The 22,365-nt window shown below is 47.6% G+C and overlaps 1 protein-coding gene across 2 annotated transcripts in view; it reads left to right on the top strand.

Moving 5' to 3' along the window:
* The window catches only part of SMARCAD1 (SNF2 related chromatin remodeling ATPase with DExD box 1), an 809,617-nt gene that overhangs the window by 234,877 nt on the left and 552,375 nt on the right, over window positions 1–22,365 (top strand). For both annotated transcript variants that reach the window (XM_078676227.1, XM_078676228.1), the window contains exon 5: window positions 17,240–17,303. In XM_078676227.1, coding sequence (XP_078532353.1) covers window positions 17,240–17,303 — 64 coding nt within the window. The remainder of the gene's footprint in view (window positions 1–17,239; window positions 17,304–22,365) is intronic.

Genomic DNA, 22,365 nt, shown 5'->3' with positions numbered 1-22,365 from the left:
GAAATGTTGAGCACCATACAGGGAGCAAGGTTTTTTAACGTTCTAGACCTCTCCTCGGCCAATTATCAAATTAAGTTACAACCAGAATCTCAACCTTTGACGGGATTCACCACCCCGTTTTGCAACTACAAATTCTTGAGGAAGCTGTTTGGGTTGGCGTCCGCTGCCTCAGCTTTTCAAAGAACGATGCAACATGTTCTTAAAGATTGTCCTAAGTCTTTACGCTTCCAGGACGACATATTGATCTATGGTTCATGCGAAACGGAACACAATTCTAATGCTGGCACCGTTCTAAAAAAAACTAGGAGAGGTGGTGTTCACCACGAAAGAAAGCAAATGTAAACAAGCATTTGCAATGCAATAGGTCTCGCATTAGGAAAGTTTGAGCTGATGGTCTTGTAAATGACAATTTTTTTATTTATGAGTTGTTTTTGAAAGTAGTTAAATTAATAGCTTTGTCAATTACAATGCCAATAGTTATAACTTTCGCAAATGTGACACCTATAGCATTTGTAATGCTACAGGGGAGAGGAGTTGGCCTAACGGCTAAGGCGCTCGACCTCGGACCTGGGGATCTGGGTTTGAGTCTCGGTAACGACGGTAAAACCTCCTGTGATTCTGGGCAAATCACTTAATCTCCCCGTGCCTAAAAATGAGTGTGTCCTCATGTAAAAAAAAAAAAAAACATAACTTGTGCTATGTAAAGTGCTCTGATACCTGATTCGGTTCGGGTCTAGTTCGCGCTATATAAAACTACACTAAAAAACAACAAAAAAAACATGTTTTGTATTTACGTGACTTAGATGTATTGATATTACAAATAACAATGGCTTTTAATTTTTTTAAATAATTAATACTTAAATAAAAGTGATTGTAATTTATAATGGAAATAGCTTAAACTTTTGTTAATAACTTGTGAAGATTATGTTCAGTGTATTTTATTGTGATGAAAATCCAAGAACAGTGAAATATCAACATCTTTTTGTGACATTTGTAATAAAGCTTGAAACATTGAGAGAACATATTTGAACCAGTGATGCTGTGGTGGCGCTGAGTGGTGATGTGGTGGCGCTGAGTGGTGATGTGGTGGCGCCGAGTGGTGCTGTGGTGGCACCGAGTGGTGCTGTGGTGGCGCCGAGTGGTGCTGTGGTGGCGCCGAGTGGTGCTGTGGTGACGCCGAGTGGTGCTGTGGTGACGCCGAGTGGTGCTGTGGTGGCGCCGAGTGGTGCTCTGGTGGCGCCGAGTGGTGGTGCTGTGGTGGTGCTGTGGTGCTGCTGTGGTGGTGCCAAGTGGGGTGCCGAGTGGTGCTGCTGATACTGAGTGGTGCTGTGGTGGTGCTGATACTGAGTGGTGCTGAGTGATAATGTGGTGGTGCTGAGTGATAATGTGGTGGTGCTGAGTGGTGCTGTGGTGGTGCCGCCTTTAATAGCAAGGCTATAAGACAGCACGTTGTTGCACGAAGATGGCATGCTTTGCCCATGCAGCAATAATGACAACCACATGCTGCTCAAAACCGTGGTAAAAATATGATGGAAAACCGAGAAAACGACAGTGCTCATGTTAAATGGCTGTAGTAGTGCCAAATCATGTGGAGCATGCAACAGGGAACAGCAAATGCTCTACGTGAAGATAAGTGCACAGGATAATACTCATGCGCAAAAAACAGTGTCTATATTAAAATTCGCCGAAATTAGCAAGTTCCTAATGGTTTTAGAGGCGTAACAAATTACGTGCACAACAAAGAGTTGTCAAGAGAGCGATGGAGCAGGCCTGGTACTACTCACAAGAGAATATACTCAGTACGAAAATCAAGACCCCATTAGAGAGCTTTGTCTGTGTAACAACCTTCTTTCCACACATGAGTAGGATTGGCAAATTGGTGACCAAACTCTGGCACATTTTGAAAACTAGGATGACAATTTACAACTGCTAATGTTTGCCTACAAGGGAGGGAATAGTTTTGAAGATCACCTTGTTCATTCCACAATCACAAACCATAGTCAAGACACCACTAGAACTTTGGAGACCACTTGAGGTCTTCCGCCTGCCACTATCACCGTGGGAATTGTGTGGCATGTGCTTTCACATCTGACACTAGAACCTTTGAGCATGGTGCAGTTAAAACAGAGCTTACTTTATTTTCTAATTGCAATTCTAGAAACGTTATATATACTATATGTTGCGGCTGTAAATTAATTTATACGAGGCAAACCTCACAACCAATAAAAGCACAGATAAGCCAACACCGGATCAGAATTAGGTGTGAGGTGACTAATGCCCCAATGGAAACCCATTTTTCGGAAAAGAACCATGCAGGGAATGAGATGGGATGAGATGGGAGTGTTACCTTTCCGGTGAGAGGAGGTAACCTCATGAATATTCTCTGCAAGATGGAAGTTAAGTGATTTATTTTATTTATTTAATGCGATTTTATATAGTGCAAACTTTACCCAAAGGCTTCAGAGCGCTTTACAAAAGGACCAGTTACAAAGGATTTCGTAGTACATGAGTTACATAAAAGATACAAACAGAAAAACTCTAAATTCACAAAAGAATGGTAGTAAGTCCATACTTCTACTACAGATACTAGTGGTTAGATTTGCATATATACAAGTAGTAAGTACATACGTCTACTACACATACTAGTGGTTAGAGTTACATATATACAAGTTGCAAATTACTCAAGATTACATTTTAAAAAGCGATTGAACAATGAGACTCAATAGACCACAGATTGAATAAGACAAAAGAATGGCGCACATACATGGCAGAACTAAAGGACTGAAATAGTGCCTCTTGCACAATCGATTGACCTATGAACTGACTCTGGTACAAACCCTTACTGAATTGCTTATCATTGTAAAATACACTACATGTGTTAGGTGTATAGCTTATTTATTCTTGGATTTTCTCAGTGCTCGACATCTTTAAATACTGTGAGCTTGGCACAAGGAATGTGTTGGGACTATAAACCCATCAATAATTAATTCAACTGGAAGGAAATGACTACTATACAGAATGGATCCTGGCTAAGGTGACTTGATTATGAACCCTCAATTGTCGTGATACCTCTCACAATACTGTATGATCTGTAGGTATCTCGCTATTTTTAACCCACCTTTTTCCTGTCTCACACCTCATTTATCTGAGTCTCTATCCCCATATATTTTGAGCCTTGCATACAAGGATTTTGTCTATATATCTCTTTACACCTGTAATGATATATTAACGTGTGTTTCCTTATTCTTAATCACTGCTCTCTGCATTAGCAAAGTGGTTTATTATGGCCTTGTCTTCTGTATCTTGCATGTTGTACACTGTTTATATTGGTTATTTATTTAGTGTTATCTCGTTTCCCTCTTTCAGTCCTTGCGCTGTCAGCTATTTATAATTTCACACTATGCTCCTGCATCGTGCTATTTGCATTTCACATTTTTGCCATTATTGATTGCCCCCAGAGGCTGCCGAAGCATGGAACATCCTTGCCCAATTGCTTCTACATGGTGGTCTTCACACGTAACTTTTCGCTGATCCCGCCCCTCTCAGGCCACCATAGAATGGAACCTTCGTGTCCCAAGCCTCAATTTGAGTTCCTGGGTCGGTTTCTTAGGCCATGTCACTTGGCTTTTCTCTGCAGAATTATTGATGTGATGCGAGGCTGACAGTTGGTGCCTGCCCATTAGGGCTTTGTTCCATTAAGAACTACCGGTTTTATTGCCTGACGGACCACTGTGAATAGTGCAAGGTTGTTAGGTGCTGTCCTTCCTTGTAGGCTATGTTCCATTGTGAACAACCTGCATTTATTCTTTTCAGTCCGTCACAGACCTCCCTCTGTGATATTAAGGCACCCAGATCCGTATTTATCCAACCAGGATTTTCCTTTATTGGGGGTGAGTTAACAGGATGGGTCCATGGCCCTCGAAAATATATTACAGTACAGTTGAATAGTACATAACTCTCTTATGTTTTTACCTGCAGTTTCTATATAGTTCCTCTATTTGGTTCCCCATGTAAGTAATATTAATTTGTTAGAACAGTAGTGGTGAGGTTTACTTTTCAGTTTCCTTTCGGCCTTACCAGGTAGGCACAAATTCTTGCTTTAACTTACACTTTGGGTCTTGCTCTTTGGCTTTTTACTAATTTATCTTCTGTACTCTCTTACTTGGTGTCCCTTACATTGTTTGGTCCTGATGAGACCCCTTATTTTGTGGTTGGTCGAAACGTCAACCATACCAAACTAACATAGTAACTCAATCCTTTGAATGTTGGAAAGGTTGGATTAAGATTGATGTGTCAAGTAATATGGAGGTTGTTTGTTTTGTGTTTCTTCTGTTTAATAACGTACATTGTTGATTTTATAATAATGTCTTCTTGTAACTGTGGGTTCTGTCTTACAAGGAACACATTGAAATGTATATATATTTTTGACCGTATATTTCAAATATCATATATGTCTTTGTCTCGTACTATGTATATGTGATCTCAGTGTAAAGCTTTCGTTGACTGCGTCCAACCGGTTTCACTCATGCAATTGTGCTCTTGTTCATTCAAACATATAGATCTATTTTTACAATAAGGACCGTTTTTGTATGTAATATTAATTGGAGGTAAAGAGGGCATTCAACCCATGTGCACCCTCTCTAGGCTGCGTCTAATGGCAACCGAGGGGCAGGATGTGTAAACGCTAGTGAGATCTATGTCCACCTCCAGCTATGGCTGTTGCGCCACCTGTTATTTATTGAGTATATCGGCATCCCTTATAAATTGTCCTCTGATGTTTTCCTGTCCACAGGGCTTGGGTGAGGACACAGATTCTTTGTTGTGTTCGAAATAGTTGAGTACTTAGGATTGGAGCAGTTCCTCACCCACAAGCAGTTAAAAAAACGATAGAGGTTGAACCGCCGGTCTTGCGTATCTGTTTTGCAAGGCCCATATACTCTGATAAGTGAACGGGGAATGATCTGGAAGGGCACCCTCCCAAATGGTGGCCTCCCGGAGATTGGGAAGCAGTGGCTGGGCAGCCAGGAGGGGGTAGAGCCATTCCCAAGAACCCAACCGTGAACCCAAAGCAGGTGGGGGCATAAAAAACTGGAGAATGGGCAGGCGAGGAGGGTCGGCAAGTGATGGGCAGGGCAGAGGAATAGGGAGAAAAAACTGGCAAAGCCAAACAATTACTTTTTTTTTGTTGTAAATATTTCTGACAGCACACAAAAAACATACAACAGTAGTTAGTGGAGCTCTCACCATGTTACATGTACTATATTGTCATGACATTACGGAAGCGTGGCAGTGCAATTTCAAGTACATGTGGATTAAGTTGTCGGGAGACATTTCAGTCATGGTAACACCAGGCATTGTTTGCAGATTACATATAAAGTTTTGGGATGTAGCAAGTAGCCTCCCGCTGTGCAAGGAAATAAGGGAGGGAGGAGATGAATGGAGGGAGATAAAAAAAGAAAAACAGAAGAAAGGTGAAAAGGAGAACAACGATCAAACAACACGAGGGTTCTATGTTCATAGTATGCAAGGCATAGCATGTTAAGTCCAAACTGTAGAGTGGTGACAAGCGTATGGGCTTGATAATCAGGAGTCAGGGCACGGGGAGGAGAGTGGATGATTGATTGGGCCACCGGTGAGGGTGTGTGGGTGAGTGGTCGTACATGGTAAGATAGCCACCTCAGGGAGATGCTTGTTAATGAGCACTAGGAGTAAATAGCAGTCGATATGAAGGAAGGTGATAACCTGGGCATCATAGTCACCCAAAGTTGTGCCATGAATTAATATGTTTGTTGTTTGGCGCGCTCAAGGTTGGGCTGTCATCAGTTTGGCTTCAACTGCAATCAAATATGTCTCCCATTCCTTGCCCCCAGTGCGGGATTCACCCCTCTGGTGGAGCAGGGGACTCCCAGGTCATAGCTATGTTCCGTTTAAACAGAACAAAGGAATCCGTGCAAATGTTTGTCTCCCTTTGACCGGGGGGCCAGCCCTAATAAGCAAGATTCGGGGTGGTGGTGAGAGGGTGTGTTGACAGTTCCGCTACCATGGAGGTGACTTCATTCCATGCCCAAGATTATGGTGCGCAAACCCATACCCTATGTAAGAAGTCCCCATTCGGGGGTTCCAAGGCAGGGTAGCCAACACTGTGGTAATTCCCTTGTGAGTCAGTACTAAAAGGAGGGCAGTGGATGATGGTGTGAAGTGTACCGAAGGATGGAGAGAGAGCTGGAGAAAATGAAGAAGAGGAAGGTGAGGCAGGATGTAAGGAAGGCGGTAAAGAGAACTGTTGTGAGTATTGGTGACTGGGTCAGAGACAAGTTACCAAGAAAGGGGGTGAGAAAGTCCAGGTTTGGTCAACCAGTGAAAATTATTAAGTTGTTACATGAAACCAGTGAAAACTGATGATCATAAGATATGGAATCTTAATAGGATTGCCAAATGTCAACCAATTGAAACTGATCGTGCAAACATACCTGTTGTGCAAGAGAAACAGAAGGTCTCTTCGTGCAAGAAAAATTCCTTCTCCCTTACAAGATTGTGTTTGCTAACTGGTTTCTGATATTGGGGGGTTCTTTTGAATTGCTTACACTTTCTTTTCTTTATTGTATTAATAAGGGGGAGGTGATGTGGTGTTCTTATGTATGTATCTGTGTTGGGTATCTAAGCTGCTAGGGGATGATGTAGGCATTTAGAATGTTAGTGTTGCCATAGTGGAATGTTTAGGATGAAAGAGTTGCAAAAGGGGGGTGGTGATGGACGGAGCATCTGAACCAATCAAACACTCCCACCCAGTCAAAAGATCTGGGTTTGATCCATCACCGTTTTTTAGCCCACTCTGCCACCCCAGTTCAGACATGGCTATATGCAAATCAGTCTGACCCTGTGCCTCATGGGAACAGTCCAGCCCGAACTGCCAAGCCATGCCTTCCCTGGACCGGAAACAAGCTTCCGAGGACCGGTTTCTGGCATTACAGCCGTCTTCAGCCCGGCTTTCTTGAATCCAGTGGCAAAGTGAGCAAGGGACTCACGTCTGAGCATACCCTGCCACCCTTATGGCAGCCAAGGCGGTACAAAAGGGGGTGGTGATGGACGGAGCATCTGAACCAATCAAACACACACACCCAGTCAAAAGATCTGGGTTTGATCCAGCACCGTTCTTTAGCCCACTCTGCCACCCTAGTTCAGACATGGCTATATGCAAATCAGTCTGACCCTGTGCCTCATGGGAACAGTCCAGCCCGAACTGCCAAGCCATGCCTTCCCTGGACTGGAAACAAGCTTCCGAGGACCGGTTTCTTTTGTACCGCTTTGGCCGCCATAAGTGTGGCAGGCTAGCTCAGACGTGAGTCCCTTGCTCACTTTGCCACTGGATTCAAGCAAGCCGGGCTGAAGACGGCTGCAATGCCAGAAACCGGTCCTCGGAAGCTTGTTTCCGGTCCAGGGAAGGCATGGCTTGGCGGTTCGGGCTGTACTGTTCCCATGAGGCACAGGGTCAGACTGATTTGCATATGGCCATGTCTGAACTGGGGTGGCAGAGTGGGCTAAAGAACGGTGATGGATTAAACCCAGATCTTTTGACTGGGTGTGAGTGTTTGATTGGTTCAGATGCTCTGTCCATCACCACCCCCTTTGGTACCGCTTAGGATGAAAGAGTGGCACTTTGTTTGGCCCGCTTGGTGGGTGAGGTCTCTTCTAAGGACTGTACAATAAAACCTTTTCCAGCCACCTGTCCTGAGCATTGAATCCTGATTTAAGGAAGGAACAGTACCTCAGGATTTAAGTATTTCTGCCAGCAGGAGAGGGGCCACAGTCATCTGACGGTATCCATGTTCTGGGCAAATGATTGGGTCGGAAAGCCAAGTGTAAATGTTTGTTCCCTGTAGTGTCGCGAGGCAAGGATTCTGGGTTGATCGGCATGCTCAACCAGGCCAAAGGCCATTGCAGTTGTGCCGCTATGCAAATCGGTGTTAGCAGATGCCCCAGATCAATTCCAGTAATAACCCGTTGAGATCAAGGAAAAAGCCCCTAGGGAGCACGATGCGACGAGCTGCAAAATAATAAAGCAAGCGCGGAAGTACTAGCATTTTGGAGAGAGCGACCCGACCCAGCGGGGATAGTCGAAGTAAACACCAGAAAGGAAGAGAACAACGAACTGACCCTATAGCCTTATCCTGGTTCTCCTCATTGATGTCGTGTTCAGAGTGGTATATCTGCATGCCTAAGTACCTGAAGTACTTGAAGGTGTCATAGCACCATTTCAAGTGTGCGTCTGGGCGCTCCACTTGATCATTAATCTACACATGTACTTGGGGAAAACGGAGGATTTTGGCCAATTTACCCTTCGGCCTGCAATCGTGCCAAAGTTGTCTAAGATTTGCATCAAATCCAGCTGGGATGAGTGCACAGCCCCAGAAATATCAAGGCATCATCAGCATATAGCGAGATGATGTGCATATCACTCTCTCGTATCCCCCAGTCTGCTAGCTGGTGGAGCTGTCAAGCCAGAGGTTCATGGCGAGGGCAATAATGAGAGGGTATAGGGGGCAGTCCTGTCTAGGAACCTCTACAGATAGGGAATTTATCAGAAATCACTTGTCCCGTTTTAACATGCGCCTCAGGATTAGCATAGAGTGCACACTCAGTTGAAGAATACTGGGCCGAACCCCATATTAGGTAGGACTGAAAATAAGTATTCCCAGCCTATGATGTTGAATGCTTTTTATATATCTAGCGACACTGCAACCCAGCCGGGGAGTGTCTTCCGGTACTGTATAAGAGGTGACTCATGTTCAGGAAGGTGCTGCAGCCTGGGATGAACCCAGATTTATCTAGGTGGACCAGCGACTTTACTAGGAGAAGGAGATGTTTCACCAGGATTTTGCCTAAGATCTTACAATCTATATTGTGCAGGGATAGAGGCCGATCTGATCGAACGTCCAATGGGTCCCTACCGGGCATGGGCAAGACTATAAAAGTGCTTCGCCGAGTGTATCTGGCATGCAACCCCGCTCTCTAGCCTAATTTAAGATGTCAAGAAGACATTGTGTGGTCTGAGTGGGTAAGGTGTCCTATTACTCAATGGGCAACCCATCTGGGTAATCAAGGATATAGCAGTGCTCACCTCCTCCAGCAGCAAAGGTGTGTCAAGTTCCGCTCGATGCAGGGCATTCAGACGCGTCAAGTGTAGGGTTTCAAAATATTCCTGTATGGTGTGAGTCTCCGCAGCAGCTGGGGCGGAATAGAGCTTGCAGTAGTAGTCCCGAAAGGCTTAATTAATATTCAGTTGCCTGGTCAACACTATGCTATCCACTGACTATAATGCACCTACGGGAGTGCGCTGTTGATTATTGTGTCATAAAGGGGGTGGTGATGGACAGAGCATCTGAATTAAGCAGAACACTCCTACCCAGTCAAAAGATCAGGGCTTGATCCATCACCGTTTTTTAGCTCACTGCACCATCCCAGTTCAGAACCTGGCTACATGCAAATTAGTCTGTCCCTGGCCCAGTGCATCATGGGAACAGGGCAGACCAAACTACCAAGCCAATTCTTTACTGGAAAGGAAACAAGCTTCCGGGGACCGGTTTCTGGCATTGCAGCCGTCTTCGGCCCGGCTTGCTTGAATCCTGATGGTGCAGTGAGCAAGGGACTAATGTCTGAGCATACCCTTCCACTCCTATAGTGGCCAAAACGATTCATAAAGGGGGTGGTTGATTATTGTGTGTCAACTACACCAGCAGTTTCCCCGCTTGATACCCTTTGGCATGTTGCAGGGCCGAGCGCCACCTATAATCATGTGTGCTCAGTGTGCGCCAGCCTCTGAGCTCTGCTTGCGCAGTCATTGTAGTTGCTCCATAGAGGCTGTCTGAGTGGTAGCCTGGACCTCCAAAGAGCGAAGATCACGTTCAGTTACCAAAAGGTCCTCTGATAACCTCCTACGCACCTCACAGGTAGTCAATGGCTTCACACTACCACCTTGTGAGCATCCCACTCAACAGCTGAGGAGGACGCGGTACCTGCATTAAGCTTGAAATAATTTTCAAGACATTAGGCAAGTTCTGCCCAACGGGGATGGGGTGTGGGTCAGTACCTCCACTTGGAGTCGCGATGTGGGTATGAGGGGTCGTGAACACCCCCATCAGATGGTGAGCTGTGCTGGGGAAAAGTCAGAGAGAGTGTGCGCTAAGTATTCCACCCTGGTCAGCTATGCAAAGTAAGAAATCAGTTCTGGTGTGAATGTCATGTACAAGAGAATAGTAGGCCTATTAACGGCCCGTCTGGTGTGTGAGCTGGCAGGTATCGTGACGGCGCTCAGAACTCTCACCCCACCACCGAACCTACACCCCCCACCACCACCCTGTGCGCCTGGACTCAGGTCAGCACGGAAGATACCACCCACACGATGAACACCATCCACTCTGGCTCCCCAGCCGATCCCTGCCCCCACCACATCGTCAAAAAGGCCGACTCCATCATCGCACCCAAACTTCGGGACATCATCAACAACTCCTTCATATCGGCCACCTTCCCGGAGAGCTGGAAGCACGCAGAGATCAGCGCCCTCCTGAAGAAACCCACCGCAGACCCCTCAGACATCAAGAACTTCCGCCCCATCTCGCTCCTCCCCTTCCCTGCAAAAGTCATCGAGAAAACCGTCAACAAACAGCTGATAGCCTTCCTGGAGATGAACGGCTCCCTCGACCCATCGCAGTCCGGATTCCAAGCAAACCACAGCACCTAGACCGCCCTCATCGCGGGCACCGACGACATCCGGACCCTGCTGGACAACGGAGACACTGCCGCCCTCATCCTGCTCGACCTTTCCGCCGCGTTCGATACGGTCTGCCACTGCACCCTGACAACCCGCCTCCGCCACGCCGGGATCCAAGGAAAGGCCCTGGAACGGATCTCCTCCTTCCTCTCCGACAGAACCCAAAGAGTCAGTCTCCTGCCCTTCCTCGCAGAAGCCACAAAGATCATCTGCGGCGTACCTCAAGGCTCCTCGCTCAGCCCCACCCTCTTCAACGTCTACATGATCCCCCTCGCAGCCATCGCACGCAAGCACAACCTCAACATCATCTCCTACGCTGACGATACCCAACTGATCCTCTCCCTCACCAACGACCCCACCTCCGCAAGAGCCAGCTTCCAGGATGGAATGAAAGACATCGCAGGCAGGATGAAGCTTAGCTGCCTGAAACTGAACTCAGACAAGACTGAAGTCCTCATCCTCGGCCCATCCATCTTCACCTGGGACGACTCCTGGTGGCCCCCTTCTCTGGGCCCCTCACCCAAGCCCACGGACCACGCACACAACCTGGGCTTCATCCTTGACTCCTCCCTCACGATGGCCAGGCAAGTTAACGCTGTTACCTCCTCCTGCTTCAACACACTCCGCATGCTCCGTAACATCTTCCGATGGATCCCCACCGGAACCAGGAAAACGGTCACCCAGGCCCTTGTCACCAGCCGTCTGGACTACGGGAACGACCTCTACGCTGGGACAACCGCTAAACTACAGAAAAAACTCCAGCGCATCCAGAACGCCTCAGCACGACTTGTCTTGGACATCCCCCGACACAGCCACATCTCCGCCCACCTGAGGGACCTGCACTGGCTCCCCATCAGCAAGTGGATCACGTTCAGACTCCTCACCCACGCACACAAGGCTCTCCACGACTTGGGCCCCGAATACCTCAACAACCGCCTCACGTTCTACACGCCAACCCGCCAGCTCCGCTACACCAGCCTCGCCCTTGCCACCGTCCCACGGATCCGCAGAACCACCACCGGAGGAAGATCCTTCACCTACCTGGCGTCCAAGACCTGGAACACCCTCCCCACCCACCTACGACTCACCCAGGACCATCCCTCCTTCAGGAAGCAACTCAAGACCTGGCTTTTCGAGCAGTAGCAGCCCCCCCAGCGCCTTGAGACCCTAGCGGGTGAGTAGCGCGCTTTACAAATGTTCTTGATTGATTGATATGGGTCAACCATTGGCAAAGGTGTTGAGCGGTTTGACCGGGTGGTGCTGTTCAGAGAGAGGGCGAAGAGCGGTCTAATGCCACGTCAGGGACACAGTTGAAACGGAAGCGCTGCAGGCTCGACGGTTGAGGAGCCTTGCTATAATGGGGTGTGGGAAGCTCCCGGAAAAGACGGAGTCTCCCTGAGTCCGGTGCGCCCTCTCAATCAAGAAGAAATTCGGGGCCTTGCCATCAAGGACAGTGAGGACTAGCCAGTCCTCTAAGAATAGTTACACGCTTGGGGCCCTTTGAGTGTTCAGGGAAGCCCATCAGGCGGATGTTGTTACGCCTGTATCTGCCCTCAGCATCTTCTGCCTACGGTGCAAGAGGGCGACCTCCGCTTCCACCTTCTTCAGACATTCCTGCAAATCTTTATTGGTGGGGTAAACAACTGCCTACGCAGATTCAATTTCAGCTACACGATCCGACAGTTTGTGATGATCGACACGCAATAAATTGACCTCTAGTGAGACCGAGTCCATTCAGGTCTCCAGGAAGGTTTTAGTGTCTAAGATGGGTTGGGGTACTTTATCAAACTGCGCCAAATTTCTTTGGAGAGGGTTTTCCTAGTGTTTTCCTAGTGTTGCAAGCTATTAGGGGTCTTGTCCCTGTGAGCCAAGGCCGGTTCGGCGGTGCCACCCACCATATGCTGTGGTTTTGCACCTCTGGGCGTCATAATGTCCATGGATCGGCGTGGTATACCTGGAGGAGCTGCAGAGGAGTGTACACACTGTGAGGACTCAACCAGTGTCTTCCAGAGAGGGATCAGCGAGAAGGCTTGAGTGGTGGGTATTGACAGAATCCGAAAGTGCAGCCACTCCGAGGGGAGAAGTGCAGTGGGTGACTCCATTGGGCACCAAACAGTAAAAAGACTGATGGCACCCCTGCACGGGCACAGGCAGGCAATCACAGATGGCATGCAAACCACAGGCCCTTACATCAACCGGCCACGAGCTGCTGACACAGGATGTCGGCCCTTTTCTACAGCACCCAAGCCGCTTTGAGACCGAGCACTGGTGTAATCACAAGGGACTGTCTGACCAGTCAGCAGCTGTGGAGGCCGCACCAGACATGGGGCCTCTCGAGTGCACGTCCGGCAGCAAGTCCATATAGGCAATAGCAAATGCGAGTTGGGATCTCACATAGGCTGCTCTTTATAGGGCAGCAGCCTCAGTCCGACGGGCAGTTCAGTCTCTCTGCCACGCACAGGCCAGTTTAACAGCATTGGCCAGCAGAGGGAGACATCATAATCCGAACACAATCACTGCGCAGTTGCTGAAGGTGTTGCAATCAGCCTGGCCCACGGGTGCTGCCAAAACCATGGCCCAGATTAGCCTGCAATAGAGAGCCCCGGGGTGGGCGGGGGTCCAGCAAAGCACCACGCTCCCACACAGCAGCACCATGCCCAAATCCACGGGAGAAGGGCAGCAGGCACACCCAGGTGCACCATGCCTCCCCCAGTAGGGGTCCGAGTCCTCATGCAGTGCAGCGGAACTCACTGGTTATCGACTCTGGCTCTTTCACTCAGAGATTGGCACATTTGCCGGAGTTTCAGGCCACACAATCATTCAGCGCGGGGTAAGGTCGGCCATGCCCAATCCGCTTGCTCAGCAGCAAGTGGCGAAGACACGTGCCTGTTCTTTGTGCAGATCAATGGAGCGCAAGTACAGGCACACCTGGGCATCCACAAGCGTCCATAGACTAGTACGGGGTCCGCTTGCCAGGCCAAGCATGCCACGTGTGTCACAGGTCTCCAACAGGGTTCACCGCCACAGGCCATATCACGCAGCCAATAGACAGCCGGGCAAACTCATCCACCCCAGTGAAGGCTATGTCTGTTGATGGTCTGTTGATGCCTCCGAGCTGGGTGTGATGCCCAGGCAGGTGGACAAAGCGATACAAAAGGGGATGATGGACGGAGCGTTTGAACAAATCAAACACTCACCCCCAGTCAACCTATCTGGGTTTAATCCATCACCATTCTTTAGTTCACTCAGCCACCCCAGTTCAGACATGGCTATATGCAAATCAGTCTGACCCTGTGCCTCATGGGAACAGTACAGCCCGAACTGCCAAGCCATGTCTTCCCTGGACTGGAAACAAGCATCCTGGGACCGGTTTCGTATTCATAATCCTCATCAGCCAGGCTATCTTGAATCCAGTGGCCAAGTGAACAAGGGACTCAAGTCAGAGCATACCCTGCCACACTTTGGGTGAACAAAGCGATACAAAGCAGAAATTATTTGGGATGTGGGGGATAAATGCAGGAAAAAAAGAGGGCTCAGCATGGAGCTCTGAATTACACTGCCTTTGCGACTGCCATCTTGGCCACCCCCCCTCAAGCCAACCAATGGTCAGGACAAACACTTGTAAACTGTAATCTGTGGTTTCAAACCTAGAGATCTGGTCAGCCCGGGTAGGCCCGAGAACTGGGGAGTGCAGCAACCAGCTGGGCGTCTAAGGAGGACACTGATGTGTGCAGCAGGAAAGTGCAAATGAGTGATGGAATGAATGACCGCGATCAGAGGGGTTGGGAAGAGAGGGAGAATGATGACGCACCCTAGGAGGGAAGGGCGTGGCAGAGGAAGAGGATGTGGGTAGTACGGATAAGCACGGCCGCAGTATGGTCGAGATGGCTAGAGAGGGCTTGCTACGTGCGTCCGGCATACACACCGCAAGGTGAAAGAACTGCGCAGACTCAAGTGAACATGAGAAAACAAGCAATTAACATAACATGAACTGGCAATAAACAGTGAGCAGTAAGCAAACATGCCATACTCATCCGTTAGTCCCATAAAGATAACGACTCAAGGATACAGCAACTGAAGACTCTGATTAAGTATATCAATGGGTGGGCCGGCCTTGAGCAGGACTTGTTGCGGCTTCTGTCCTAGGTCCGCTCCGTCACCACCTTGATGGCCTTCTCTCTGCCACTCTGCAGATGGTGGAACATGTCCTGGTTTCAGGTCCTGTGGAGCTGCTGGTCCTCAGTCCTCAGCAGTAGCATGGCGATGGTGGAGATGGAGAGGGATGGGGTGGCCGGAGCCGGGCCCATGACCTATCATGCAGACTGTCCAAGAAAGATTGCAATTTCTTCGAATCGTGGAATTCCTTGGATTTGCCGTACATAGTGATTCAAATGCCCACCGGCTCAAAAACACCAGACTGTATGTCCCACTTGCGCTGTTGCGGTCTAGGGGACCATAACCCTCTTCGCTTTTCCTTTGTCTCCCTGGAAAAGTCAGACAAGACTTGGATTTTGTGCCCCGCCGCAGAGATTTCCTTTAGGATTAGGTACATCATGTGTTCCAAGGAGTTCCCAGGACAGGCGGGCGTCGGCTTGGTCTGGGAGTGAACTTCCATGAAGAGCAGCCGACTGGTGAGTTTCCAGGAGGCCATGGCGTGCAGCATGAAGGTCCCAAGTGAGAGAGTGGGCGTGAATCCCCAGCAAGCTTCCGGTCAGCGAGGTACACCAACAGACAGGCAGATAGTAGACAAAAAGGCAGTGCTCTGACGAGGACTGCGTCAAGAGGCTGGGGAGGGAGGGCATCATTCGCCCTGCGTGCAATGTGGGGACCACAGGTATTACTTGGATGGTCCAGAGAATTGGTTGAGGGGCCTTCCTGTGCACTTGCCAGCTCCCGGTGTGGAGCAAGATCAAAGGGGGGGAGGCACAAGGGTGGCAGAGAAGACGGGAAAGCAAGGAGACCGACAATGAGACGAGGGAAGTGCTCTCTGCAGGCCAGGTCTTTGCCCGCTCGTACCACCCTGATCACTGCTGGATGGGGCAAGGAGTCCAATGCTACAGCTTCCCTCTCAAAGGTGGTCCACAGTTGGCCACTCCCAGCATCTGACCCGTACTGTCTTAAAGGCGGCCCTCTCACCCCAGGCCCCCTGCGCCGAAAGACTTCTGAGGGAGGAGTGCAGTGAGAAGAGGGCCCAAGTGCAGCCGGATCGATAGTGCTGAGGCCCTGGGGGACGATGAGTCCATCCACCAGAAAAATCGCCTGAGTCTAGGAGCACTGCCTGCTGCCATATCAGCCGGGCCTCCCAGCTCAGTGGAACTTGCTCGTCAGACAGCCATTGCTGTCTCTGGCCGGATCCCTCCCCTTCTTTATTTTTACTTTTAAAGATGCCTATAATGTCACCCCATTCTCTTTTAGAGGACTAAGCTAAGGGTTTGACCTATGCTGATAACATTGCAATTTTTGCAAGTGAAATACCTCATGCTGCTCTACTAGCAATTAAATCCTGGGCTGCAGAATATGGCCAGAGTTCAGCCAACAAATGTAACTCTGATGAAGCACAAATCACTTTCAACTTTTCCTATTAAGGGGAGGGAAGTTAATCAAAATGATGATTCTTACTCTGCGTTGGTGTTTTTTACGTGCTTTGACCTGAACTTTTCCACTATCCTTCTTTAAAAATGATAAAACAGTAACTTATTTACACATCTTTCAGTTGACAATCTGAACACCGCAACATGCCTGAACAAAATGACCTATAACAACTTCACAAGGTGCACTGAATCTTCTCGAATTAAAATAATATTAATAGATCCCATTAGGAAGTCTGATTCCACCAAGCGTTAAGCATTGAAAATAACAGGACTTAACCTTATTTTACAAAACTACTTCTAGGTTCCTTGGGTAAATTTAGCTTCCTCTTTTTAAAATAAATCAGGTTGAAAGTTTTGCTTACTCCAGTTACATTCTGGTGTGAAATATGTAAAATGTAAGTTTTTCCAGTAATTACCTTTGCCTGGCCAATTTCGCACTATCCATTTCCTTTATTTAGTATTATGGGGAAGGCCTATTCTCTTTCTATCAAACAGTGTTACTGTGGTTGATCCAAATTGGTTGTTCGCTTTCAGGAATTACAATTGTGATTATAATGAAACGAATCATTGGTTTAAATACCTGCTATTGGATAAGCTTGCTTCCGGTTACAATTTATGGGTCAATTCCATATGGAGGACAATCCTGTAGTACTAGACCTTTATAGACTATCTTAGTCAAAGTAACTAAAACTGATTTTAGAAATTTAATAATCAGTTATTCACTAAGTTTAGACGGCTTTAAAATAGCTGATTATTAATGTCTGGTCACTATACAGATTTACAATATAATGAAGCCATTCTAACTTTTCATTAAAGTGAGAAATGTATACCCTGTTAACACATCACTTGTATGCTAACTTTTGTCTGCCTTCAATTTCAGCTTATGAAATCCACAAGCACTCTGGAAGGGGCAGTGGCTACAGGCTTGATTATATTTGATAACGGTAGGCTGCATTCACAGTAAAGTATATATATTTTTTTTATGTTTTCAATGGCTTAGCCTAGGTGTTTAGTCAATAGTATGTACTGTTTACCTAGAAAGGAAGTTGTCCCAATGAGGTCTTGCTATATTGAGTGCTACAAAATCATCTCCAGTTTGTAACTAATCAGCAAAGCATTTCCACTTCTTTGGCTGTTATACAATATGAGCAACAGCTTGTTTATAGTGCTAGCTTTTATTTTAATATTAACCAAAAACATTGTTCTAATAATATTTCATATAGTATATATATATGTAATTTACATCCTTACCATTTGTCTCATCAAAGGTTTCATACAATCTTTCCTTAACAGTGTATTCTGCTTAACAATTAATTATTTTAGACAATTAAGTATTATTCTTACAATCGTTCCTCCACATTGTATTCCATGTAACAGTCTAACATTGTAGGGCAGTGAAAAAATTATATTTCTTACTACATTGGTTAAAGGCTCAAAGGGAACATTTGCACAAAATCTGCAATTTTAATCTTTTCATTGTATATGTAGACATATAACCCCATTACTTCACATATGATAAAATCGCCACACGTATTTTCAAATTTTCGCATCTGTTGTAGAATGAAAATAAAGTTTCATTAAACTGGCCAGTTGTCAATTGGTTGCAAATTCTTGTGCCATGAATAAGCGCTCCTGGTTCTGCTCAGATGCAAGGATTCACATTGAACTCTTACAAATCAAAGGTGACAGAGTAGTCGTAATAGTGTTCATGCCACACGACAAACAATAGAACGTTTTGATCCGGGCAGACAACATGACTGCTGTCTACTGTATTCGAAAGCACTGTGAACTGAGCCCCCATTGCAGTCAGAAGAGGATCAGGAACTTTGGCACTGGTTGATCGGTCACATCATCAACCTGTGCCTTAAGAGCATGTGTGTGGATACACAAAGCCGACATTGTCAGGTGCCATAAGTTGGATATGGATTCTTGGCAGCCACAGCCCATCCTCTAGTTGCTATTCACTTCTCTGCTAAGTGGAAAATGCCAGCTCTTGAACAGGTGGTAGAGATTAGGAATGTATGTGTTGTTGGGAGTCAACTTTAGATTCCGTTGCTGAACTTGGTCAACCATATATAGAAGACATCATTAAGGTAGCACCGGTTCCCCTGTGGCATAGGGTATGGACTACCGAGGAGTGTGTTTTTAATTGTTCCATTTTGAGGGATGTGATGAGTCTTGATAACGTCAGCAAGATGGGATGGCTATGTTATGTAAAGATGTTTCTTACAAATATAGGCCACCGTGATTATTATGATGATCCCTCATTGATGTGACATGTATCTAGAAAAGAACGTAGAAATTTTGTATGATGCACTTGGGAGACCGCAGAACCAATGTTGAAATAACAAAAAAGACAGTGGCTGCGCATCAACTAATAATGACCACTAGCAATATGCAACCATATGTTAAGCTGCACATGAGTGATTTTGAAAGGTTTCTATTAACGCGTTTTAGGTTAAACCTTTTATTTAGATTTTTTTAGTTTCCCCAATATGAACAACTGGTCAAAGCAACTTAGTAAATGCCCAAGTGATGATTTGTCTCGAGGGCCGCCAGCCGTAATGAACTGCTGGGAGGCGGGGCGGGAACAGGCTCCAGCTGCGGCGAGTGGCAAGCCGCTGAGGATGCTGGACCTCGCAGTCCCACGCCCGTCCTCACACTCAGCAAACAGCTTACACAGGTGATTCCACAAGCGTCCCAGGGCTGGGAGGAACAAACGTCAGCTTTCTCTGCACTTCTGACGGCTAGCGAGCGGCTCCCGCGAAGCGGGGGCCGCGAGCCGTAATGAACTGCTGGAGGCGGGGCAGGAAGAGGCTCCAGCTGCGGCGAGTGGCAAGCCGCTGAGGATGCTGAACCTCGCAGTCCCACGCCCGTCCTCACACTCTGCAAACAGCTTACACAGGTGATTCCACAAGCGTCCCAGGGCTGGGAGGAACAAACGTCAGCTTTCTCCACACTTCTGACGGCTAGCGAGCGGCTCCCGCGAAGCGGGGGCCGCGAGCTGTAATGAACTGCTGGGAGGCGGGGCGGGAAGAGGCTCCGGCGAGTGGCAAGCCGCTGAGGATGCTGAACCTCGCAGTCCCACGCCCGTCCTCACACTCTGCAAACAGCTTACACAGGTGATTCCACAAGCGTCCCAGGGCTGGGAGGAACAAACGTCCGCTTTCTCCGCACTTCTGACGGCTAGCGAGCGTTTTCCGTGATTTCAGTATGGTAGTCTTTCTTCTTGTAATGCAGTTGAACGTGGTCTGGTTTCTATGCACTTTAAATATGTAATCAGTCACATGGTGTTGTGGCACTTTGCGCTACCTACTGATGGTATATTTAATCGTGTGATCAAGGCCACAGGCACTGTCGGAACACATCATGGGCAGCACGCTGTTATATCAATAAACAACAAATTATTCCTGCACTGCAATTTATGTAGTATGTGCCTGTTGTGTACCTGTTGCGCCCAGTTGACCAAGACCCCCCGTGACAGTATTTTCAGCCCTGACCAGAACCTCGTTACCAACATTGCAACCTTTTTCCAGCAAAAAGTCCAGACAGTCTACAATGACCTTAGCTCCTCTGCATCAACTACGCCCAACGATAACAACGATACTACTTCCCTAACCGGGCCCAGCTACTCCTGCTTTCCCTTATTAGAGGAGATACAGGTCACAGACCTTATTCTACAGATGAAGTCAGGGTCCCCATTAGATCCATGTCCGCCACGCATATTACACATGATCCCACAGACGGTGGCAGCCGTCCTGACCCCTCTGATAAATATTATCACATCAGGGGTTTTCCCCAGCAGCTGGAAATAAGCCTGCATTCGACCAATCCTTAAGAAGGATTCTTTAGACCCTACGGTACTCAAACATTACCGACCAATATCCTGCTTACCCTTGCCAGCTAAGATTTTGGAAAAAAACATAAATCAAGAAATGATGCGATATGTTGACCACAACAAGCTCCTAGACTCCTCTCAGCATGGCTTTCGCCCCCTTCATTCAACAGAGTCTGCCCTTATCATGGCAACCGAAAACATTCGAAGGAAAATGGACGAGGGTGGTAGAACGGCCTTGATTCTACTAGATCTCACAGCGGCGTTCGACACCGTGAACCACTCGATTCTATTAAACAGACTGAAAACTCTAGGCTTTACTGGTACTGCCCTAACTCTTCTAACATCCTTCCTGGATTCTCGAATCCAACAAGTACACTGGGAAGGCTTACAAACAGATGAGTTCTCCCTCCCAGGTGGGGTCCCTCAGGGTTCGGCGCTGTCAGCCACCCTGTTTAATCTATATGTGACCCCCTTAGCTGCCCTAATTCAATCTCATGGTCTGCAATTAGTGTCTTACGCAGATGACACTCAAATAATAGTGTCAGTATCCCAATCCATTGAGGCTACGGCAGAGTGTTTTAAGAAATGCCTTCTCGGTGTAAAAAACTGGATGAGCTTTAACTTCTTAAAATTGAACACTGACAAAACCGAAATAATCGAATTCGGTCAGAAATCATCCATTTGGAGCGACCTTTGGTGGCCTTCGGAGGCAGGCATCTGCCCTAGTCCTGCAGACAAGGTAAGAAATCTTGGCTTCCTGGTAGATAAAGATCTCTCCTGTAAATCTCAGATTAACCAGGTTACCTCCACCTGCTTCTACACCCTCAAGGTTCTTAGGAAAGTTTTACCCTACATCCCTCCTACATTAAAAAAAACGGTACTGAGTGCATTAGTAATGTCCCGAGTGGACTATTGCAACTCACTCTATCTGGGCACAGGAGAAAAACAACTAAACAAACTGCAGGCAATCCAGAATGCCGCAGCTAGGGTCCTGTTAAATCTACCCTACCGTCATCCAACGTCCAAAGCCATCAAGGAACTTCATTGGCTTCCAATCAGATCAAGAATACGGTTCAAAGCCCTCTGTTTAATCCATAAATCCTTGTATGGCGCGGGACCACAAGACATGTCCACACTCCTCCCCCGGTATCTGCCTTCACGTACGCTAAGGTCAGCCAGTCTTGATCTGATATGTCAGCCAAGAATAGAAAGAATGCGATGGGGCGGCAGGTCCTTTTCGCACCAAGCCTCCAGACTATGGAACTCTCTGCCCCCTGCGCTGCGCTCACAAAAATCCTTGCTCTGCTTCAGAAAGGCGCTGAAGACTTGGCTCTTTTCATCACCTTAAAAGATCTGCTCTCACTGCTCCCTTCCGTCACTGCAGCGCCAAGACGCCACGGCATTCGAGCGCTTTATAAATACTTCAGTCAGTCAGTGTGTACGAGGTACGCACTAAGGAACTATTCTGACATAGTGTGACATCCGAGAGGATACACACGCTGGAGCAGAGCTGAGCTGTTGTCCCTCCGCAACATGGGTGCTAGCAGCTCTTGTCTGCATGGCATGAGTGTTGAGGAGAACACTGTTTGCAGTCACTGCCAATTCACCTACAACCTGTCCAAGACGGCAAAGAGCGAGCATTACGAGCTAGTCTGTGGCTTGCTGAATGTTCGGTCTCTACGCAAGCACAAACTAGATATTTATGATCTCCTTAGTGAAAAGCAATGGGATCTAGTATTCTTTACGGAGACATGGCTAGACTGTGACTCTACCTCAGAGGCCATTGAAGCTATTCCGGAGAGTTACACCCTGGTAAGGCAAGATAGACCGAAGGGTAGAGGTGGAGGGATAGCCATTGCCGCCAAGCAGGGGCTTCGCTGCCATCTGGAGCAGACTGTGATCACGGAAAGTGAGACGGGTGTCTTCTCCAATCAGGTGAATGGGGGCTACACTGTGAAGGTCCTCTTGATATACAGGCCACCTGGCCCGTCCGCCAAATTTGGCGAGAGCCTGGGTGAAGGTATCACAGAGGCAGCTCTGCTCACGGATAAGTTTCTGGTGTTGGGTGATCTCAACCTACACCTGGATGATCCTGCGGACAAGACGGCCGGGAACCTGTGCAAAGAGATGAGTGCACTTCAGCTTGAGCAGATAGTTAAAAATCCCAA

Source organism: Lissotriton helveticus, chromosome 2_1 (assembly GCF_964261635.1).
Source record: "Lissotriton helveticus chromosome 2_1, aLisHel1.1, whole genome shotgun sequence".
Classification (NCBI taxonomy): Eukaryota; Metazoa; Chordata; class Amphibia; order Caudata; family Salamandridae; genus Lissotriton; species Lissotriton helveticus.
This window is presented reverse-complemented; position numbering and strand designations above follow the sequence as displayed.